This window comes from Tenrec ecaudatus, chromosome 4 (genome assembly GCF_050624435.1).
Source record: "Tenrec ecaudatus isolate mTenEca1 chromosome 4, mTenEca1.hap1, whole genome shotgun sequence".
NCBI lineage: Eukaryota > Metazoa > Chordata > Mammalia > Afrosoricida > Tenrecidae > Tenrec > Tenrec ecaudatus.
The window spans coordinates 69,980,111-70,004,067 of NC_134533.1; the positions used below are offsets into that span (position 1 = coordinate 69,980,111).

The following is a 23,957-nucleotide window of genomic DNA, read 5'->3' on the forward strand; positions in this document are numbered from 1 at the left end:
ACATCGGATTGGTAAAAGCAAACACAACAGCCTTGGCTTGACCTTCAGGGCTCCTGACTTCATGCCCGCTCCGTAAATGTCAACATTCACGAAGCAGCAGTCAAGAACCCAAACAATGAATTGCGTCGGGCAGCTCTGCTGCACAAGGTCTGTTGACAGGATTAAAAGGACAAGTGTCCAGTTTCCACAAGCCTGAGACCAGAAGCACTGGATGGGGCTCAACTGCCACTACCAAGGGCCCTGAAGAGAACCCCACTGGAAAGTCCTGGACAGTGTGGGGGAAGGAAACCACTAAATGTACCCCTTGAAGGAGTGAGGTGAGCCTGCGCCAGGCCGTGTTTTTTGCAACTGCCTGTGTGCATGCGAAAGGCGGACAGAGTAAGAAGACCACAGACGGATTGATGTACCTGAATCGCGGTGTTGGCGAAGACTACGCACAGTACCGTGAGAAGAGCAAACAAATGTGTCTGGGAGGCCGGAGGGCTAGAATGCTCCCTGGAGGCAAGGATGGCAAGTTGTCGGGAAAGACCAGTCCCTGGAGAAGGATGTCCTGCTTGGTAAAGTGGAGGGACAGCGAAAAAGAAAGACCTCGGACAAGATGGGCCGACACAGGAGCTGCAGCAATGGGCTGCCTCACAGAGACACCCTGCGTGTCGGAGCAGAACTAGGCCCCGTAGTGCTCTCCGTGGGGAAGATTTTTTTCAGAAGTCACCGCCTGGCCTTTCTTGGGAAGCCCTCTGAGTAAACTCACACAGTGGAGTGGGCTGACCATGTGCACCATCCTGGGACTCTGTCCGGAATTTAGGGTGGGCCTGACATCCAGTGACTGGGGTCATCACATCAGAAAGGAGGGGGTATCAGAGGGAGGCACAGTGGAGCTGGAACCAAAGATGAGAGTGATGCCCCCACAATCCAAGGAGAGCAGGCGCCCTCCAAAAGGGGAAGGAATGAGTCTGGGGTCTCAAAAGGAGCAGAGCCCTGCCTACACTTGATGTGGCACTTCCGGCCTGTAGAACTGTGAGCGGCTACGCTCCTGCTGTTTAAAGTCACCCACTTTCGCTGACAATGAGGAAGGACAAATGTGCTGGAAGTGATGAGGGCTGCACCACTCCCAGGAATGTGATCGAACTCCCGAGAGAGAGGACGAGTGAAAGAAAGGTGAAATCATTCAAGATAAACTTATCACATGTTTTTTAAAGGGCACCCTTTGGGGATCCTCCTCCAGCAGGGCCCCAGGCCGATCAGACGGATGGAAGGACGGCAGGAAGGGAGGCAGTCAGGTCAGAGGGAAGGAGAGTGACTGGGGCACTCATGGGGAATGGGAAGCCCCACAGAACCAGGGCACCAGCAGCTGAAGACGGGAGGAGGAGGAGAGGGGATGACTGGGAAGGTTCCCTGGGGTTCTGTGACGCTTGGCAGGAGCAGAGCAAAGGGGAGCTGGGGCCTGTCAGGCCCTGCTCCCAGGCCAGCTGGCCCACCCTAGGCTTCCCCCTTCTCCCCCATCCCCTCCACCACTGCCCCCTGACTCCAAATGTTCCCTGATCCCCACAGCCCCTCACACCCTCCAGGCCTCACACTGGTCTCCAGGCTCCTCCCAAACCCACGTCTGTCCCTGGGTCCCACCCAGGGACAGCACCTCTGTCCACCAGGGACAGAAACCAGGAGGTTGCCAAAGCTCCCCCTTCCTCTGCAGGGGTGCCATTCCATTGCCCACATCTCACCCCATCACTCCCCTCTCCTTGGCACGGTCTGATAGGGCCTCTTACCCAGTCTGATCCCTGCACACACACCCCTCGTCCTTTCAGCCTTCAAGTGTCACTCAGTCACTTGGCTTAAAGCCTTCCTGGTTCCTGGCCCCCAGCTCCTGCCTCCACCCCTTGCCCCCTGCCCCAGTCTCAGCTACATGTACCCCTCACAGTCTACCCCACAGCCTGTTCAAGGTGCCTGATGGGGCCTCTGGCCTCTGAGCCTGGCACAGGCTGTTCCCTGCTCCTGAAGTCCCCTTTTCACCTAGTGCCCAACACCCCCCAGTACCCTCTAGCCTCCTCTCCTCTGCCCTGTCCCTCCCATGTCGGCAGCACCCACTTACCTCACCAGCAGGCGGGGAGGCCCCATGCGAGGGGGCACGGGTGGCAAGCTCGGCTCAGCCAGATGCCGTTTGGTGGGCAGCGGGGGCAGCACAGGGTCGGGGGTGACGGTGGATGGGGCGGAGAAGCAGACAGGTGGAAGACAGCTCCTCCGGGGTGGAATGGGGGGCGCAGCAGGCTGCTCCTCGTCCTCTCCAGCAGTGGGCGCTGGCGTGGTGGGTCCAGGTGACGAGCGGAAGACATGGCGTTTCATGGGCACAGGCCGTGGGGCTGGGCGGGGGGCGGGGACCGGGGGCGCGTGGGTGCGCAGCAGGCCAGCCAGAATGCGGCGGCGGTGGCCAGGGAGCAGCACGCCCATGTTCACCAGGCGGGCATCGCTGAGACTGTAGCACTCGGTGGCCCATACCAGGCCATGCTGCTCGAAGAGCCCGGTGTACTGCTCCAGGTGCAGGGCCCGCAGCCACTCAGCCGCCGAAAGGCCGGCCTCCTTGGCCTCTGCCATGGTGCCCGCAGCAGAGGCCGGGCTCACTCCAGACCTGGAACAGAGGAGCAGGAGGTCAGGGGCACGGCTGCCCAGTGTGGCACCCCCATCGGTATCAATCTGGGGCTGCTGGCTGTTTGAACACACAGGGCAGAAGAGACAGGCCTGATCTCTTCCGTAAAGATTACAGTCAAGAAAACGCTGTGGGCGTGTGTGTTCACTTGGATGAAAGGGGAAGGCAACATATAATAAGAGGGAGGTTGGCAAAACATGATGGGGCGGGCAGAGTTACAGGCAACAGAGGCCACTACTGTTATCTGCAACAACCCGGCAAGAGCGGTGATCTGTGCAGAGACGCGTGGGGAGAGCGCAGGCTGCACAGGTGTGGGGGGCAGGGTGGCAGTGTACCCGGGAGGACACGTAGATTTGACAGAGGCTGTGTGCACATGTGTGTTTGCCTTTGCTGCCAACATAGCCATGACTGTGCTGGAGTACACAGGGGCCCAGTTACGATTACTTCTTAGACATAGCCAAAGGCTTTGGAGCAATGCGCTGGGGAGCCTGCGCTGGGAATCAAGACCACAGTCCTGAGGGCACCAAGGTCAGTTAGCCTAACGGCCCACACAGACAATGCTCTACATGGACTTGATGAGTAGTGACCGGGGTCATCAAAGCAGCCATCTAAGGAGCAGCGGAGGAACAAAACGATGAAAATCAAGACACTGGGAAACAGGCCTGGACTCACGGACCACATGGACATCAGTCTCCATGTCTGGGACCAGGGGGACTAGCTAGTGCCCGGGCACAACTACCAACTACTCGGACGGGGTCACAACAGAAGACCCTAGACAGAGCGAAACAAAAGCCTAGCAAAATCGTAAGAAAAAGACGAGGCTGCTGCGAGAGAGACTGGTGGGACCCCCACCCCGTGGGCTTGAGCTACCCTGGGGATCACCCATGCGCCAAGCACCAGGCACAGCTCTGAGTGGGTAACAACACCTGTGGAGAATGTGCGACTCCGCACAAACCACCACGGGAGACCAACAGCGTGCTTCTGCCCAACAACAAAGTTCAGAAGGCAGCAGGGGGCCCGAGCAAGGAGCCCACGGGGAACAAACGGAGGCAGGGTGGAAGTGGGCAGAGCGCCGGTCCATGGGAGGGGTCACGACCAAGGTCACAGAACTCGTGTATATGTTCACAAAGGCACAGTATAAAGAAAACAACACACGAATCCCTATGGGGCAAGCGATCTCCTCAATCAGAAAACACAAATATCAACAACAAAACCCCAGGGCCCCTGCCCTTCGAGCCGCCACTCCTAGTGATTGACCGAGTTGCACCGCAATCCCAGAGAGAAGGGCCTCAGACTGGCAATCATCCCAACGACCGTCTCTTGGGGAATAGTTAACTAGATTAGGGTGCAGTCCACAGCAGCACACAAAGCGGTCATTAAAAAATGGGGAACTCCTTCTTTCCAGATAAGGGGTGGTGGCATCCAGATATGTTAAGTCAGTCAAGGAAGTATAGAAGTGTATTCCACCTTTGATATGGGGGGGGCGGTGGAGGGAGCAGAAGGAGGGGCTAGATCTGTACATATCCACTTGTAAAATTTACAAAGTATCTCTGAAATGATACACAGTTGCTGCCTCGAGGAAGAAGGCTGAAGGGCTGAGGCCCAGGTTTGCGCTGCTAAGCAAAACAGGTCAGCAGTTCAAACTCCACGTGGCCCTAGGGGCAGATGAGTGAGGCAGCCGGCTTCCGCAAGGGTTGCCGCCTATGAGGAAGGAGCCCGGGTCCCTAAGAGTCAGAATCCACCTGGAAGCAGCCTACTCAAAAGACCAGAGTGCAAGTCCTTCGGGGGCACCCGGAAGAAAAGCCCAGCAATCTACTTGCGAAAGAGCAGCCATTGAAAACTCCAGGTTCTCACCAACCACCATAGAAATGGAATCTTTAGACAGGGAGAAGCAAGAAAGCCCTGGGAAGCGCGATTCTACCCAGACAACCACGGCCACCCGATTCAGAGGAACCACAAGGCAAGCAGGCGTTGGGTTATTGTTGGGTTTTAGGAGCTCACAGAATTTGGATGCCCCTTCTAAGAAGCCCGAACTTGCTTACTTTGTAAAAGTTACAAAACAGGGGACCAGACCCACATGTGACCTTCCCTCCTTGGGCCCCGGAAGGTACCCTGAAGCTCAAGTCCCTTCAGCTTCCTCCACACACTTGCTGGCTAGGTTTTTAATTCTGTACTTAAAAATAAAATAAGGAGGCTCCGGAGGGGCCCACCGGAAGGGAGGACTAACAAATGTACCCCATGGCGCTGGGTGACACAAGAGTCCAGCACAATCCCCACCGAAAACACCAACAGGAATTTTTGGAGACAGGCAGATTCCAAAGCTTACATAAAATCACATTGAGGATGGGCTGTCACGTGAAAAATCACGGTGCAGACACTGGATTAAAGGAAGGGGAAACACACGTGCACACAAGGGTACGCGCATGGAGCAGGTGGTGGAGCGCCCAGCTATTAAACTGAAAGGCTGAGGGTTCAAACATCCCCCGAGTTGCCTCAGAAGCAATGGCTGGCACTCTGGTTCCAGAAAGTCACCGTCTGGAAAGCCCTGTGGCACTGACCTGCTCTCCACATTCCCACCCAAAACGGCTGGCAACCCAGCGCACAGCTCTCCTCCGCACACACATGCGGTGTCCACGAGCTGCGGTGAACTCACAGCAGCCAGGAGGGCACTGGCAGGCACTCACACACACACACACACACACACACACACACACACACCAGGGGATAATGGGGACAACGGTAGCTAACACGTGACGGATGTAATTGATGTCACTGCATCGCATGTGTCCTGTGACATTTCTGCTGAGCACACGCTGTTAAGAAGAAAACCCGAGAACGTGACGGGGGCTGCGGGGCTTGGAGAAAAGGATGATGGGAATGGCTGCACCCCTGGGGGCTTAACTCAGCGGGTCTCGACTGTGGGTCGCGAATCCTCTGGGGTTTCACAGGGGTTGCCCGATTGATAACAGTGGCAAAATGACAGTTCTGAAGTAGCAATGAAAATCATGTGATGGTTCGTGGGGCGGGGGGGTCCCCACAACATTAGGAACTGTATGAAAGGGGGCTGAACTGGTGTGACTACAGTCTCTGTCTTAAAGTGGTTACAATAGCAAAATCTGAGGATGCTTCTACAAGTCAGAGAAAAAAACCAAAGCTAGTGTGATCATGACAAATGTCAACAGGGAATGAGAAAGAGACCAACATCCATAGGCAGGAAGGGGCAGCAGGAAGCAGAGTGACAGGAACTACCGCCCCACCCTGCTAGCCACCCCTCCCTGTCCAGCCCGGGAAACCCCCTCCCCGTCTCTTCATGGGGGCTTGGTCACCTCTCAACCTCAGTCTCCAAAGTGAGAAATGGGACCACAGGGCTCGGTCTCCATGGAACGCCCCCCACCCTATCCCACCAGCGTACCCCCCGCCCCTGACTCACCGGCTGGGCGCACAGGAGGTCCTCCCAGAGGCAGCAGCTACTCGGAGGGGAGCCCCGTCATGGCAGGCGGCAGAGGCCCCTGGGAAGGAGGAGGGAGAGAAAGGTCAGGAGGCCAGGCTGCGTGACAGTGACCAGCCAGGAGAGAAGGGAGGGGAGGGGTGGACTAAGAGTGGGGCTGAGGAAAGAAGGCCGAGAGAAAGAAACATGGGAGACTGTGGAGGGAAAGGAAGTAAACTAATGGACGCCGGACGCCGGGATGGAGGTTAGACCAGAGGCGGGCCTGGTGAGCCTGCCAGAGGTGGGGGGCGGGGGGTCACACAGTGATGGGGACACACAGGCAAGTTGTGCGGGGGACCTTGTGGGGCTGGAAGGCATGGGTGAGGAGGGGACCTGTGAGGCTCAGTGACCTATCCCATGAAGAGCTGATGGGAGAGAAGTGGGGGGACCCCAGGGGCCAGGAGTGAGACAAGACCAGAGGCGGGGTACCTGAGGCAAGGGCACGAGGCCCCACCCATAAACATGTGTGGAAGGTTGAGGCCAAAAGAGGGTATTTCCCGACAGGACAGAAAAAAAAAAAAAGAGCAGCTTTCTCTCAGGGCCGGCCCTGCTTGCTGTCAGTACAGGATTCCTACGGCTCTGCTCTTTGGGGGGTAGAGGTGAGGGGTGGAATGGGCAGATCTCCCACACTGAACCTGGGCAGAGCCAGGTCTTCATGAGGGCAAGGTTAAGGTGCAAAAGGGTTCTTCAGGGAGAGGGAGGGGCAAAAAGAGGAACTGATACCAAGGGCTCAAGTAGAAAATGTTTTGGAAATGATGATGGCAACATAGGTAAAAAGATGTTTGATACAATCCATGTATGGAATGCTACAAGAGCTGTAAGAGCCCCCAGGAAAATTATTTTTAAAGAAAGAGTTCTGCAGGGGAGTTTTAAAGGGCTCCAGTGGCACAGTGGTTAAAGCACTCAACCGCTAACTAAACCATCAGCAGTTCGAATCCAACTGCTCCACTGGAGAAGACAGACGTAGCACCTCCAAGATCTGCAGCCCCAGAGGCCCTGGGGCAGTTCTGCTCTGTCCCACAGGGTGGCTGTGAGCTGCTGGCATTGAGGACAGCCACAGGGTCAAGACCATTTTAAATGTCACTAGTGAGGTGTTTGCATAGACTCCGTAAGCATCATTGCTTGGGGGGATCAAGCCAGTCAGGGTTTTTAAGGGAGCAGGTTCACAAAGTGTGACCTACTCAGAACGTCAGGGGAGAGGGTGGCAAAAGGTGACAGTGCTACTCAGTGACAGTTGAAAACTACTAAGTAACAGTGTTTACTACAAAACCAGGAAACCAAGCTCACTGATAGAGCTGCACAGACTGCCCCAGTGGGTTTCCCAGACCAAGGGAGCAGGAAGCCTCAGCTTTCCCCCGCAGGGTGGCTGCTGGTTTCCAATTGCTGACGTTAGTCCATCAATCATGACCCACTATGCCGATGGGGGTCCTTCCAGACCAAACTCATCGCCAATGAGTTGATTACAATTCCTAGGGACTCTACAGGGCAGGGAGCGCTGCCCTCGTGGATTTCCGAGACTCACTCGAGAGAGAGCCAGTCTTTCTCCCAAGGAACAGTTGGTGGTTTCAAAATGTTGACTTTCCGGTTAGAAGCCCAACTCATAACCATGACACCACCAGGGCTCCTGAGTGCTTACCGTATGCAGCCACTATTCTCAGCACTTTCTAACTAATTTCCTCCTCACAGCATCCCTATGGGACACATAGGAGGGTCAAGCTTATTTTACAATGAAGAACGAGAGACCTAGAGAAGTTAAGAAACTTGCCCCAGATCACATATGGGGGGGGGGGCGGGGGAGCAGGGAGGGTACTGGCTGGGATAGTCCAAATCAGCGCAACCCATCGTCTCCGGTGGCTCCTGCAACGTGGCCCTCAGAACAAGGCGTGCTGGAAGAACAGCCTGTACACTCGACGGCAAAGACTTAGCACCCCAAAATAAAGGAAAATATCTCAGCTTGTTCTGCTGATTACGTGCCAAACTGGCAATCTATGTATTTGAAGATATTGTTAAAATTAATGTCACTTCTTTTCAGCTCTGCGCTGCGGCTCATTTGTGTGGCAGTGTACAGCTTACACAACAGACTCGTCACTGCCCTGCTTGCTGCCTCTCAAAGTGACAGGAAGCCCATGCGATGGGCGAGGCTGTCTTAGTGTCCGCTGAAGCCTGCTCAGCCACACAGCCAACACCCAAGCCTTGTTGGAAGACAAGTAGTGAGTGCACCCGCTGGGGATCGAACCCAAGTCTGCTCCATGGAAGGTGAGAATTCTACCACTGAGCTACCACTGTCCCCAGTACTTTTGAAAATCAGTCTGCTTGATAACACTACGGACGGATTCATCTGGCCAGACCCCTAACAGATCATAGGAGTGAGGCAGGATCACCCAGTTCTTCCTGCAGCGTGGAACACACAGGAGGGTCAATGCAGTGGCCAGAGTCAGAAAGAGCAGACGGCAGCTAACAGCAACAGAAGCCCCGTAGGTTCCGTGGTTACGCGCTGGACTGCTAACCACAAGGATTCAGCAGTTTGAAACCACCAGCTGATCCCCCGGAGAACACAGAGGCTCTCTACTTCCACGCTGCAGTCTCGGAAACCCACAGGGGCAGTTCTACTGCCCTCTAGGCTCCCTGTGAACGGGAATTGACGCGATGGCAGTGAGTTCAGCTGTGCTTAGTAACTAGAGGGGTAGGCACCTCTCTCCAGGCCTAGTACGAGTTACCTGATGACGGCCCAGCAGCTGGCCTCCACCAGCAGGTCTGGGAAACAGGAACTGCTTCGGCCTGAGCAGGGCCCAGGCCCCTTCCAGGCCTCTCTCAAGTTCCTATTCCTTAGTCCCTGGGCTAAGGGACTCAGGCCAAGGTCAGATCCTTGGGCCATCTCACAGACCTGTCTCTAGGTACCCGGTCCTGTACCTGCACCCCCACCCCCGCCCCTTTCAAGGTACGACTGGAGGCACAATCAGGAACCAGACCTCAGACCTGAACCCCTGACCCCCACCCCTGAGGAACCTTGGATTTCAGGTCTGAGGGGTCCCACCCTACACAGCCCATTTAAACCAGGCACAATGGGCACTAAGGGCAAAGTGAGCAAGTAGTCCAAAGCCATCTGTTGCTCTTCAGGGGAAAGAAGGAGGCTGCCCACCCCATAAAGAGCTACTGTCTCAGACCCTATCTTATTTGGTCGCTATGAGTCAGCGCCAACTCAATGGCAGTGAATTTGGCTTTGGTTTTGGTTGAAAGCCAGGGAAGACTTCCTGGAGGAGGCAGCTCCTTGGTAACAGAAGTCTAGAGGCGTGCCCTGCTGAGCCACCTTGGGGCCGGAGCCGGAGCCAGAGCCAGAGCCAGATTCGGCAACCCTGATCTTCTCTCTACTGAACAAATATTTGGTATTTTGTTCAACATGGATATATGTGTGTGTGTGTGTGTGTGTGTGTGTGTGTGTGTAACTATGTGGGGGCTGGGCTCCTGGCTCAGATAGGGCAGAAGTGGACCCTGCCTTCTTAGTTTTGACTTAAAAAAAAAGGTCACTGAAACAAGAAACCTTCATGACGGTATTATTTATCTGAACCTCTAAGGGATTTTTGGGCCCCTTTAGACTTTGTCCTCTGAGCGGGGCCACTCACACTCAACCCTGGTCATGGCTGAGATGTGTCACGTAGTCCCTACATCCAGGGAGGAGAGGATCATCCTGTTGCAATAGATGATCCACACACAGGGGGTTCCCATCCTCCCCAGGTTCCCACCACCACCACCACCCCTATGCCCAGCCCCCTCTACTCCCTCAGCTTCTCCCCAACACGCCACAGTGGACATCTCACAGCAGATGCCACCAGGCCCCACCTCTGCTCAGGGCTTTTCCAGGTTCCCAGTGCCCTTGCGCCCATGCCTTGGCGGTTTGGCCTGGGGCCAGACACTTCCAGGATAACCAACTGGCAGCCACAGAGAGGAAGCAACTTGTTCAACTTGTGGGTGACGTGCTGCAAGCCCCGGCCAGGCCCATCAGAGCTCCTTCCTGTCACTCATTGTACCAGGGGGGCTGGCAAACAGTGAGCCCCCAAACTGCTGACAACAAGCACATGAACCACCCTCCCACCTCAGGGTCTGGGCTCTACGCCAAACCCTCCAGAAAGTTCTTCTGGAGTGCCTCTGAGGACCCCGAGCTGAGCACACAGCTCAACCACTGCTTCTGCTGTCTCTGGTACTCTGCCTGTAGGACTCCTGTTCACCCAGCTCCGACCCTGACACATAGGTGCCCCGAGGGTCTGCACCCCTTCTTACCCTCCTCCCTAGCCCCCCACAGTCAAGTCTGAGACCCAGCTGGGCTCACAAGGACACTAGCTCTAGAATCTGTCATTCTTTCCAGCCAGTCCTTCTTCAGGTCTTGCCTGAGTCTCTCTTGCTGACAGAGCTTACATCCCATCGACCCCTCTCTATCCTGATCCTCCCACTCCAGAGCATTAGCCAGGTGAGGTCAGCCCAGATCGCCTTGATGCCGAGTGCCTGGGCCCTGCCAATCTGCCTGTATCTCCTTCATCCTCAGGACAAGCCCGAGGCCTAGGACTGCTACCCTGTCAGGGCCACTGAGCTGAGGCCACAGGGGTGAAGACTGGCCTAGGTCACTTGCTGGAGACAACGTGGCTGCCTGTGTGTCTGGTGGGGCCAGGGAAATGGATGGAGATGACTGAGGAGATAGAATCAAGCCTTCCCAAACAAAGGCGCTGGAGTGTGTGCAGGGCCTATGGCCCCAAGCAAGGCTGAGAAAGGCTGTGAAGGGATCATGGTGACTCACCCTGGTCACCCACAGGGCCTGCTGACCCATGTGGGTGTGACCCTTTCCTGGGGGGTGTACTCCGGGCAGGCTGATTTGCATAAGTGACTCAGCCCTGGGTGGGCGCAGCATGGAAGTCCAAATCCCTCTGCGCTCTGCTTGGGAGCTTCCCTAGACTGCACCTTGGCTCCCATCTCTACATAGAGCCTAGCTCTGGGTCCAAGGGAAAGACCCAGCACTGGGAGGAAGGAGGCAGGCCCAAGACTCAGACCTGAGGCCTCAGCTCATGCACACCCTCTCCCCTGCACAGGCCCCCATGCCCCACTTCCCTACCAGGACCCCCTGGGTTTCCCAACAGAGGCCAGTAGCCCTCAGACAGGCTCTCAGAACTCCCCACATAGGAACAAGGACAGTCCCATCCAGCCCAGGTCAGGCCCGGGTCTCCAAGCCACAGCCCCCTCTGCCACACGCACACTACCACCACAAGGGACATATCCACCACCGCCGCTGCCACCCAAAGCAAAGCACATCTGCACCACCACCCCGCCACCACAACCACCACCACACCCCCTCCATTGACCACTCTCCCTGCTAACAAGATACTGGACACAACCACTCTAGAGTCCCCTCTGTCCAATACACACCCCCTCACACACCCCAGTGTCCCCAAGTCAAACCAGGAATGATACCTATGGGCAGGGCCACCTTGATCCGTTGCCCTCCTGGGAGTTCTCAGGACTCTGACAGCTCAGGCGAGAGGCCTTGGGGACACTTCCCGCAGATAAGAGGAACTAGGTGGGGGCTGGGCTCCTTGCCCAGATAGGGCAGAAGTGGCCCCTGCCTTCTGCAGAGGCCGGCTCCCTCCAGCTCAAAGAGTTATAGTGACAGTGTGGCTTCAGGAAAGGGGTGGGGGCCGACTGGCCACTGGGCCAAGAAGCCTGTTTCATCTCTCCAGGGCTGGCCGCATGTCGGTCCCCACGGAGGCACGCTGGCATCTCCTGTCCTGCCCGGCCCTTCTCTCTGCCCTATAACTTGCCCAGGCCCAGGATGTGCCTGGATACTCCTAGCTGGGCTATGGCCCATCCTCTGGAGTCCCTAGACTGGTGAGAGCTGGTCAGGGGCAGCCTCGCAGGGCAGTGAGAACTGAGTCAGGGTCTCAGGGTTTGGGCCCCTGAAGAGCTGCCTCAGTCTCTTTGGGGGAGCAGGGACTCACTGGCAAGTCCCTGGACCCAGGCCAAAGGTGTCTCCCTGCCCAAGATGAAAGACAAACCCAGATCCAGTCCTAGCTCCACATTTCTTGCCTGGAGCCCTGAACAAGCCACATCACATTCAAAGGCTCCGGCATCCCTTACCTCCCGCTATGAAACAGCTGTCAGTTTTACCTCACAGAGCCTGGCACCCAGACGGCCGTGACGTGTCCCCATGTGTGTGTCACACAGGCCACATCTGCACGTCATCTGCTCCTCCTCTGCTAAGGCTGCCACTTCCAGTGCTGGTGCCAAGGCCTTATCAGGTCCTGATCAGACAGGCTCTTGGGTACACCCTCGGCATGGGGGGACGGGGCAGTCCCAGTTACCCAGACACCAATGACTGCCACACCCTTTCCCAGCCGGACTCCCCCCAGAGCTCCAAGTCCAGGACCTGTGAGCTCCCGGTCAGGATGCGGAACTCTGGGTAGAGGAGAGAGGCCCTCTTCCTCCGGCAGCCCCACCCCTGGGGCTCTGCCAACCTTCTCCCCTGGGCTCCCCCACTCAGCGGGCAAGGGCTTGGCTGCCAACCCAGAGGTGGACAGTTCAAACCTACCCAGAGGCTCCGTGGGGAAAGCCCAGGCCATCTTTGCCTGGAAGAACACAGTCTAGGGGCCCGACAATGCAGCTCCAGTCTGTCACCAGGGGTCTGCTCATGAGTCGGACTTCACCTGATGAACGCGACTGTCAGTACAGCGTGCGCAGACTACAGAGGGAGCCACCAGAACCACACTGCCAGGGCTGCAGGAGAGCCTGAGGCCAGCGCTCTTCCCGGTCCAGCTGACTTTACAGCGAGTGGCCCTCACCGGGGACCAGCGGCCAGGGCACTGGCACCTGCAGCCTGTCACACGGAGAATGGCTCTGCTCTGCAAGTGAACATGAGTCTGGTGCCCTGTGGTCTGGCCATGACCCTCACGCTCCTCCAGTGCCACGCTTACTCCATCCCCCAACCGAGGCTGGCAGCACCCCGGCAGGCCCACTCCCTGCGCTAGGGAAGGGTCAGGCGTGCTGTGAACGTCTGAGGGAACGCACTTGCAAATCAATGAAGCTGTAAGCAACACAGTGTGATTTTCTTGATCACGTCCTGACAGATGGGGAGGACGACCCTAGGCAAGGTGGGCCGGCACGGCGGTGCAACCCTGGGCTTGAATATAAGAAGCATGAGGCAGCTGCGTCCTGGTGCACGCAGGGCGCTGTCAGCGGAATCCACCTGACAGCAGTCCCTTCCGGTCCCAGCACCTGCCACTACTCCCAAAGGGGTCACTGCTCATCCCCGCTGCGTCCACCTGCCCGGGTCTGTTAAGCTTGTTGAGAGCCCTGAGTCTGCCTCGCTGCTGCCCGCCTGGCCTCTCCACCCGACACTAGGGCCCACAGCTCGAGCTGCGGGCCTGGCACCCAGGTACCCCCACAACCCTGATCCAAGCCCACCCTGTCCTACTCCCCCAATCCTTCACCTTCTGGATTTAGCTCAACGTGCAAGCCAACTAGCCCTCGACCCCTGTGGAGACCTGGGGACACTGGGTCGCCCTGTTCTAGGCAGGCTTAGTGTGCCCCCCAGCCTCCCAGTGACAGACACCCCCTCCTGGGGTGGGGATGCTGTCTCATGGCAGAGTGGCTTCCCATCCAAAGTGTGCCATGCTGCGCCATGGGGTGCTACCAGGTGACAGCGCCCAGGGGTTCCCACCATGCACTTAGGCTCTTGGCTGGACATCGGCAGGACTCCCTGCCCACTGTGGGCGGCACATTCTCAGGTGACCAACCTTCCTTCTCTGGCCACATGCCACAAAAGCGCCCCGTCAGCCTCAATCTCCTCCCTGCTGCACCTCGCGGTCACCACCTGGCAAGGCACCTGCTTGTCCAGTGTCATCCCGACGGGAAGACCCAGGAGGGCAGGCACATGGTCTCGCTTGCAGCTGACTGCCAGGTGATCGAGCCAGATGCACAGAAAGTAATTTGTGGGACATAAGAATGAACAGTCGTCTTGAGACGCCAGGTCTGTGGCAGCCGCTCACGATGTAACATCTGCCCTTACTTTCTGCATGTGCTGCCCATCATCTACAGTGCCCCTGCAGCTCTGCCCACCTCACCCAAGTCCTTCCCCAGGAAGCCTGTGGGCAGCAGCAAGGACTGGCCACCCACACGGGTGGGGGGTGGGCAGGGGCAGGTCTGCACCAGGGGTCTGAGTCCAGCCCACCTGTCACAGCCTCACCCAGGTAGGGAGAGGGCTGGCTGGCTGAGGCTCAGGCCAGAGGTCCATGAGCCCACGTCTCAATGGGGAGGCCATCCCTAGACCTGGCCCTACTCAGACCTCGGAGACCGCCCCCCACCGCCACTTCCGGCTGCGCTACCCAGATAAACACTGCCGGGGGAGCCCTCGCCCACACAGGGGAAGTGCTAACTCTCAGGCCTTCTCACTTTGCCCACCTCAACCCAACCGTAGCCCCAGAGCAGGCCCCTGGAACATCAAAACCCCCAACCCCCACCCCACTGCCAGGAAGCGGAGACAACCACTGCCACCCCCAGGCAGGTACTGCCCTCCCGCCCCAGTCTGCCTAGACCTCCGGGGGCTGTCCACTACCCAGAGGGGCTCCACCCTCAACTCCGGCCCCGTGGTCCTCCTCTCCTGTCCCACTTCCTCCACTTCCGCTCCTCAAGTCAGTGGTTTTGCTCAGAGGTCTTTTTCTACACCTCACTCTTCAAGCTCCAATGCCGTCTGCCCCACACGCTGGGTCAGGACCTCCTCCGGGCCAACAGCCACAGCCCTGATTCCACCAGCATGCGAGCACTCCCTCTCCATCCCACCCTCAGCCCCGAGTGGGAGCTCTCTCAAGGCAGGACCAGGTCGGAGTCCCCTGAGAGACCCACCCAAAGGTGGCTCACGGTGATTGCCTACAATGAAATGAATTATTGTCCAGCTTTGCACATGGGCAACAGCTAGCCCAGAGAGCAATGACTAGCCCAAGGTCATGCCGCCATCCAGTAGCCGACTTCTCACCTCCCATTACTCCTGGTGGTCACCCAGTACCAACCCTCCCTGCCAGCCCCCAGCCCTGTCTTCTCCCAGCAGCATCCATCCACACCCTGCTCCTTCAGTCTTTTAGAAACCACCCAGTTCTCCCCTTCCTGCCTCCAGAGGGAGAAAGTGAGCCCCAGAGAGAGCAAGACCCTAAGCAGGAACACACAACAAATCAGGACCAGACCAGGCTTTAGCCCCTTGGAAGAACTGGGGGGGGGGGGGGGGAGGGAGGGAGCAGTCTCCCACTAGACCAGCCCTGTGATGAGAAAGGTGGGGTTTTAGGCCACAGGCAGGAGAAGCAGGTGAGCACTCCTGAAAAAGAACCCCTAGATGCCCCTGGCTCTTGGGTCACCCCAGAGACAGGAACCTCACTCTGTCGAGCTTCAGAGTGGAGGGGATGGAGGGAGGAAGAAGAGCCCCACAGGGGAGGTGGGGGGGTACAGGGGAGAAGAGCATGAGGGTGGCATAAGGCCTTCCAATGACCATCTAGTACCTAGTCACCCAGCACAGGAGACCCCACCCAGAGCCACAGTCTCAATAGAACAGTGTTAGTCTCCGCCTGGATCCTTAGGGATGGCTCTTGTCACCACACTTGGTCCTGTGGGACTCAACTGTAGACTTTGAGAGGCAGACCCACGGGGGTGGGCCTCCTGACTGAAGGCCCCGCTGGTGAGGTGGACAGAGGAGACTCTGTGGGTGAAGGCCTGCCCGCTCTCACTGCAATGGCTGTAGAGCCCAGGGATCCCTGCTTCAGTGCCCCACCTGGACATCAAATGCCCACCGTGTCTACACAGACTGAAGTATGGGCAGATCCTCCAAAAAAGCACATCTTCCAGTCCTGGAACGGGGAGTCGGAGGGAACTCACACACCGCACACCTTGCCCTGACCCAATCCGAGGGAGGGAGACTGGGAAGGGGTTGGTAGACCAGAAAGTTTTCCCTGCCAAGGCAGGCCACTTCCCCATAGGGCAGCTCCTGCTGCCTGCCCTCTGAAGGCAGCCCCTGGGCACATGGGTGCACACAGGCATCGGAGCAGCTGGCAGGATGCTGGCAAACACTTGAAGGCTCTTGGTCAAGGCCAGGCTCCTGCACTCTAATGGGGATTCAAGGTCAGCACTCTACCTGAGGGGGCCTGCAGCTTGGCTGACCCTTCGAGACTTGGCCAGGGTCTGCTGGACCATACCCCCTGCTGGCCCTGCTCCCCACCAGTTGTCAGCAGGAGTATGGCCCTGACCTTGTTCTTCAGCCAGGCAGCCCCACTACTACCTAGAAATGAAGAGAAGACCTGGCCCCTCTCTACCCGCCCTCGCACAATGGTGGCCCTTCCTGCTACCGCTTAGTCCCTTCCAGGGTCCACCCTCAAGTGTCCTGAAAGGGAGCCAGGTGAAGTGTGCGCAGAGAGCTAGAAGCTTGTCAGCCAGGGCACCCAGACAACTGAGTGACCGGCCCACTTCACAGTCCTGAGATGCTCCAAGCCTTGTCCACCTGGCACTAGCCTGGCCCAAGTGGGACTCTGCCTCAACTCAGTGGAGATCAACGGAACCTAGAATTTGGAAACTCTTGAACCTCCAGTGCCCAGAACCTCAGGCTCAGACTGAAAATCCGAGCTGCCCAAGGGAGGGGGAAGGAGTGAGTGGAAATGGGTCAGACAGGCCTCCTCCCCTCACCTGTCTTGCTCTGCTGGTTCTGGCTCTATCTGCCCAGGAGGTCCCTTCCTGCTTCTCCCCTAGAGTCCTAGGGAAGGGGAGCCCCCGGGGACAAATGGCCCTAGTAGCTAGTGGTCAGGGGCTGGTCCCAGACTGAGTGCAGGTAGACCTACCCTCTTGGATTAAGGTGAGGGGTGAGGAGGAGGGAAAGGGGGAGGGCAGGGAGGGTTGGGGTAAAATGAGAAGCTGATGCCAAGGGCTCAAATGGAAGGAAAATGTTTTGAGAATGATGATGGCAACAAATGTACAAATGTGCTTGACTCAATGGATGGGTGCACAGATTGTGATAAGAGTTGTACAAGCCCTCAATAAAATGATTTTAAAAAACAGGGGGGGACGCCAAGCCCAAGGCAGTGGTGAGCAAGTTGGCAGGCATGCCTCAGATGCTGAGAGGGGGTTATGTGGCAAAACTCAGCTGGGCTACTACAATTGCTCCCCTGTCCTGGGGCTGCCCACCTCACCACTGGCCTGGTCAGGAGGAGGAAGGGCCAGTCGGCTCCTAGAGAGCCAAGATTCCAGGTGTGGCCCTAGCCTCTGCCCCAGGAATGGGGACAGAGGGACAGCATATCCTGAGTCTCCTGTGCTTTCTCTGATAGCCTTGCCTTTCTTCACCTCTGCTCTAGAAACAAAGGAGATAATGAGGAGGAAGATGCTGTCACATCCGAGAGGCCTCTCTGACCATGGATTCCTCCCCTGAACCCCTCTGGCCCTGAGCACTGGACACGCTTACATCTCTGCTTCTTGGCCTCCTGGTTCCAGAATCACGTGGCCCAGGTTTGCATTGGGTAGCTGGCACCTCTCTTTTTGGGCCCCCTGAGAGGAGTACTCACCCACCATGGCCAGGAAGGAACATACACAGAGGCAGGACTGCTGTGTCTGTTGACCCAGGAGACCCTGTCCAAGTCCTTCCCCTCTGGGGTTCCAACTCTAGCTCTCCCTTTCCTCGGCAGAGCAACTGTAGCAGGCAAGTCATTTAGCTTCTCCTGACCAGTCTCCCCATCAATGGGGTCTGGGAAACTGCCGCATTAAACAAAAGTCCAGGGGCAAAGAACAGGACTAGACAAGGTCCACTGTGCAGGTCTGCGACCAGCAGGCCTCCGGGCTCAGGGGTAGCCAGCAGCTGAGCTGATGTACAAGCAGGATGCCTTTCAGGCCCCTCACCCCACTGCTGGTCACTGGACCAAGGGACCCCCAGTGCCTGTCCTGCCTGCCACTAGATTTCCTGGGATAGAACCAGGATCCCATCCATCACCAGGCCCACCCAGGAAGCAAGTTTGCCCTGTGACGTAACAGAAGCGGAGACTCCTCGCTATGCCGTGTCCTTGGTGAGTGATCTTGGGCAAATTATTCAATCTCTCTGGCCAGGTTCCTCACCTGTCAAATGAGAGTGGCCCTTACTTCACAGACTATGACATGAAATCTGTCCGCAGCATGCTGAGTTCAGCGCCTGGTCTACAGTTTATATGCCTTAAAGAAACAGTAGCTATTGCTACTGCCATTACTATGACGTGCCGGAGCCCTGGTGGCGTAGTGGTTGGGCTGCTAACCTCAAGGGCAGCAGTTCAAAGCCACGAGCCACTCTGCTGTGGGACAAAGACAGGGGTTTCAGCATTCTGGGTTGGTGTAGCCATGGCGGTTCGTGTCCTTTCCACCTGTGTCCGCCGCCTCCCCGCGGCCTTCGTGGCGTTGCCTCGGGCCACCACTCTGGCCGTCATCCGGCCACTGAGCACTACTCTGTTCCCCTCGGGGATCTGGACGAGCCCCAGGGCTCCGCAGTCAACCTCGGTGCTCATGCAGGCTCCTGGTAGTTACACAGTTCTGCAAGGACCGTGTTCTCTGTCTTGAAACTCTGTGATAAGATTGACCCCAAAAAGCTTTCAGTAAATTCCCATTTTATGAAAGACCTTGGCTTAGACAGTTTGGACCAAGTGGAGAGTATCATGGCCATGGAAGACGAATTTGGTTTTGAATTTCCGGATATAGACGCGGAAAAGTTAATGTGTCCACAAGAAATTGTAGATTACATTGCAGATAAGAAGGTTGTATATGAATAATGTATCAGACCACCTTTCTTCCTTCCCTGTGAAAAGACCAGGATGACTCTGGCGAGTGTCTAGAAGCAAGGCGGCCTAGCAGCATCACTGCTGACGTTAACAGAGTAATTCTTTTGGACTTGTATTTAAGTTGTCTTAAGTGTTTTTCCCTTTGAAAATAAATCTATAAAACTAACTTTTTTTCTCAAAAAAAAAGACAGGGGTTTCTATTCTCATAAAGAGTTAGTCTCAGAAACCCACAGGGACAGTTCTACTCTGTCCTATAGGATCACTAGGAGATGGCAGTGGGAATGAGATGGCTACTAAGTAAATCATTTGTTTATTGAACGGGTCACTTAACTTCATATCCCCCTCCCAGACATCCTGACGGCCCCAAAGGTCTGGGACAGATGTCCTATCAACAGGCAAGCTGTTCCCTGTGGAACTATGGTCCAAAGGATGAAATAGGGCACATCTACCTGAGGGGGGCGTGAGAGTCACCCTGCTCCACCCCTCCCCGAACCCCCACCCCCATTGGTCAACTGTCTCTTTGGGCTGGGACTGCCTGGATGAAATGGGGTGGGGGTGGGGGGACCTGGGCAGAGGGAGAGGTAGGTGGACAAGATGTCCTCTCTGATCAGAGCTAGGGGCATTGGCATGGAGTCTGGAGCTGTTCCTGAGCTTTCTGGGGAGAACACTTTAAGAAGGGGTGTCTACAGGTACCCCCTTCAAAGACCCTAGCTGTGGAGACCTCTGGGATGGCCTCACTTAGCCAGAACGCCTCTTTGAAATAGGAAGCGGCTCTCTGTGTGGAACCCGAAAGGGAGTGGGGGCGGCCAGGCTGGTGTCCAGGAGGAAAAGCAGAGGAGGGCAGGGAAGGGGCCATCCAGGGACTGAGCGGGGCTTCTGAGGGAAGGGCTGAGGCTGCTGGGCTGGGCTCAGGATGCCCTTCCAAGGCTGTCCCTGGGGTCTGCCCCCAACCCAGGTTATCATCACAGTCGGCCCAAAGCCACCTTGGCCCCTAGGGAAGGGAGAGCTCCTCAGAGTTGGGCCAGGCCAGGCCAGGGGACAGGTCAGGATGGAAGAGGGGGAAACTCGGCCAAACATGGTCCTGGCTTCGAAGCTCATTTCTGCCAATTACTTGTCACGATTTTAAGCAAGTTACTCAAGCTTCTCTGTCCTTCAGTGTCCTTGCCTGTGGAATGGAAGCTAACGTCCAGTGACATGAGGGCCAGCGCACTGGTGAATATGCAGCTCAGAGCCCTGCGCCTGCTGCTGAGGTCAGACACTCGAGGTGAGCCTCATGCCAGGAGACGGCAGACATTACATCAGGGAGCATGTCCCCCTGTGCCCTCTCCATTCCCAAAGAAAGGGTGGGCCCTGGGGACTGGACGAGGCTTTAAAATCAGTCCTGACCCCACCGAGTCTCCCTGTGTGGCCCTGACTCCTGATCTCGGTTCCCCCATTTGTGGAAGAGACCTCGGGACCAGGCAGTCTCTGACTGTCCATGGTCACACCTCCTCCTGCCTTCCCTCCCCTGTCCTTCCCCATTTCCAGTCAATGTTCTACTCCATCGCCCCAGCTGCAGCAGCACGGCTGGGAACAGAGGGGAAGTGGAAGGGCCAGCTGGTGGGAAAGGGGTGCCAGCCCTCAAAGCACCCAGCACCTACTCCAGGCCCCCAAGGGTTAAGATACAGAGCAAGGGGTGGGGGGCTGGGGTCAGGGCCTGTCACCCCTCCCCCTGCCCTGGGAACAGAAGCCACTTGTTTGGGCTGTGGCAGGCTGGCTTTGAGCTAGCTTGGCCAGAGGAAGAGTGGGGTGGGGAGGACAGAGGGCTCTGGAGAGTTGAGGGGACTCCCCTCCCTCCAGCCAGCCCAAGCCTGGTCCAGCACTAGGCCAAACCCACTCCCTGGACCGTCCCTGCCCCCCATTCTAATGCTCACTGCTAACAGCAGGCTGAAGACTCTGACAGGCCCAATTCACTCTCCTCTTTGGGCATGCTGCCCAAGGTGTATCACCCATCCTGGGCACTGGAGGCTCAGTCGAAGACGGGAACTTGCAGACCCATAGCGGTTGGCAGACACACAGGAATTCCTGGTCCCAGGTCCCAGTCAGTCCTACGGCTCTCCGCAGGCCCCCTTCTCACAGAGCTCCCAGAAGACCCCTCCTAAACTGTCCTACACAAAACTGAGGCTGGGAAGGCGTGTGGCGTGTTAGGCAGTCCGCCTTGGGAATGCTGGAGTCCTAAAGGACTGGAGAGGGGAGAGGAGAGGTGCCAAGAACACAGTGAGACCTGGTGTGGAAAGAAGCATGCTGGAGGTGGGGGCGGGTGTAATGCCGGGGACAACAGGAGGCACGAATGTCTAAATGACACCTGGGGGATGATCTGAGACCCTGGTGACTTCAGTCTACCTCCAGTCTACCTTCAGTCTTTAGTTCAGGACTCTGTCTGAGACACTCCATCTCCTGGCCTGCTGCACCAGACTCTGGACCAGCTTGACCAGGCATGGAACAACCAAATGAGCTCTCTACGCCGCTGCCCAGGCACCGCCACCTGCTCAGACACATGAGCAAGTCCCTGCCTTTGTCCAAGCCGTGCACTCCCTCCTTGGAAGGCCCTTCTCCTGGGGAAGGGCCAAGCCTCCCCCCTGGTCCTTCAGGCAGTCTCAGCCCTGGCCCCATCTCAGCACCTGCATGTCCTGCCTTCACAGCTCTGGGAGTGCCTTCTGTCCTATACTGGGTTTGCTGGGTGAGCTCTCCCAGTCTGGGAGCTCTCTGAGGGCAGGCTGTCCTCAGGGTGCCTGGCAGTCAGGTCACTCTTTGACTGGCCCCACCCAGCCTGGGTGTCAGGGATGACTCCTCAGGAGAGAGACGGGGGAGGGGGGGAGGCCAAAGGCCACATCATGACAGATCCTGACCAGAGTCCCTCAGCCCCAAACACCACACCTCAGGACTGAACCCCCACACAGGCCCGAGGCTGCACACCAAGCCTCTTCAGTCCCAACACCCACTGCCAGCTTGACCTCATTCACACACACACTTTCTTCTTGTTCCAGTAACTGGGTCAGGTGGGGGCTCTTGGGAAGCCATGTCCCCATTCAGTAAAAAACAAACCAACAACCTTCCAACAAGCCGATCACAATTCATGGCTACCCTACAAAGAAGAGTAGGGGTACTCATTGGGTTAAATCGTTACAGGCACAGAAAATGTCAGAGGCAGAGGGGCCTGGGGAGTCCAACTGCTGGCTCTGTGGTGAGCAGCTCAACCCGTAATCCACCATGCCACCAGGGTCCCCCAGGGCCAGCCCCATTACTGGGGGAGAATTGTAGCAGAGACCGGAAGTGGCCTGCCCAAGGTCACTGAAGCGCTAGGTCCTGGGCACAGGGTCCTGGGGTTCAGCAGAACTAGAAGGGTCTCTGGGCCCATGAGGAGGCGCCTTCTTTTCGTTGGGGAAAAGCCAGGCGCCGTGGGCAGGAGGGCTCCGGATGCCATGGCGGGAGCCATGGGGATATGGGCTAGGGGTTGGAAGCCCCCCTATCCCTCAAGCTCACCCTCCTCCCCACGGTCTCTGGCCAACCGCCCCCCACCCCGCTGCAGGTGACGCCCACAAACATCACCTGTGGGGGGAGGGGACCAGGTGGCCCCGGGAGGGCTCCCGCGGAAATAGGCGCCGCGCGCGGAGTCGCCGCGCAGCCTCGGTGTTTCTTCCTGCGGAATGGGGGAATTCCGGGCCACACCTGGCGGCAGGGCGGCAGAGTTCCCGGACGTCGCACTGACCTGTTCAGAGCGAAGACTCCGCGCGGGACCCGGGATCCCGAAGCCGCCACCGACTCCCGCCGCTTCCACCAGCTCGCCGCAGCCGGCCCGGGCGCGCCCACCCCGCGGGGCGCTTCCGCCCGCCCCCACGTGACGCCCCAGGAGGGAGGGCGGGGACGGGGCAGGGACACGCCCCCTTCGGCCCCGCCCCACGCCTAGTCGCGGTCCTTCAGTCCTCAGGCTAGACGCGACTTTCCCGCCTGGTCCGTCTTCAAACCCAGAAGCTTACTCGCCGCTCGGCCCCTGTCTCCTGCGGCTCAGGGCTCCACCACCACTCCCACCCGCTGAGTCTCCAACTCGTCCCAACTCTTCCTGCCTTTGCCACCATGCCCACCGGGAGAAATGAGCGACAGCCCCCACCGCCACCTCCAGGTGCAGACCTGCAGCTCGGGGAGGGTCGACCGTGCCCCGCCCCCTCCTCCAGGAACTCCTTCCTTCCCCCACCACTTGGGGCAAACAAAGATTTGCCATCTCGCTCCTTGGCATCCCTCAATAGGCAGGACAGTAGGCAAGAATCCCGCCCAGTCAAAGCACCCAAGGACCTGTTAGCTCACGGACAATTTGTATCCAGGAACAGCGAGAATCCTGCCTGTCCTAAGCATGCATGCAGATGTGGACCAGAACCGTGGTAGGCATTCTAAACCTTCCATTTAGGGCACCTTCGGTGCCACCCAAGCCAGACTGTAACTCCTTTGGCTCCTATTTCTCCATGTGCCCATTGGAGATATTTGGAAGAACAGATCTCACCAAGATAGGGGATAGGAGTTTACCCTGCAGGGCAAAGGATACTTGAATGTGGCTCCTCTAGCTAAAGTCTCTAACTCCCACCAAAGGACCTTTCTCTGAGGGGGGTCTGGTAGGAAGATGGGGTAGATACTGATAGAATTCACCTGTGAGTAACAGAGACCAGAAATCTCTGGGGTGGCATCCTGCTGTATATAAAATGATCCCCGAGAAGCAGGAGGCAGGATCTCATTACCAGCAGGAGTGGAGCATGGCCTCTGGACCCCAGATCCCTGTGCCTGCCGGGAACCTCCTGGACCCAGATAGCAGCTACATCATCAGAGGAGCAGCAGCAGAACTAGGAGCCCGAACATGGAACAGAGGAATGGGCTTCACAACCCGCAGTGCAAGTAAAGCGGAGCGCTTTTGTGACTGGCTTATGGAGTGGGTGCCTCGCGGCACTGAATTCAGGGATGCCGGTTTGCCAGCCCACGGAGCTAAAGTTGAATGCCTTGGGGTTGA

General features: G+C 57.4%; 1 protein-coding gene and 1 pseudogene across 6 annotated transcripts in view; one reads left to right on the plus strand and one right to left on the minus strand.

Annotated features, from left to right (window-relative positions):
• The window catches only part of ARAP1 (ArfGAP with RhoGAP domain, ankyrin repeat and PH domain 1), a 60,371-nt gene extending 37,566 nt beyond the window's left edge, over positions 1-22,805 (minus strand). For all 6 annotated transcript variants that reach the window (XM_075546228.1, XM_075546231.1, XM_075546230.1 and 3 more), the window contains exons 1-3: positions 22,674-22,805; positions 6,072-6,150; positions 2,090-2,623 (exon numbers count right to left, since the gene is read on the minus strand). In XM_075546228.1, the coding sequence (XP_075402343.1) occupies positions 2,090-2,589 (500 nt within the window). In that variant the 5' untranslated portion in view covers positions 2,590-2,623; positions 6,072-6,150; positions 22,674-22,805. The remainder of the gene's footprint in view (positions 1-2,089; positions 2,624-6,071; positions 6,151-22,673) is intronic.
• LOC142446927 (acyl carrier protein, mitochondrial pseudogene) lies at positions 18,492-18,916 on the plus strand (annotated as a pseudogene).
• Positions 22,806-23,957: the final 1,152 nt, after the last annotated feature.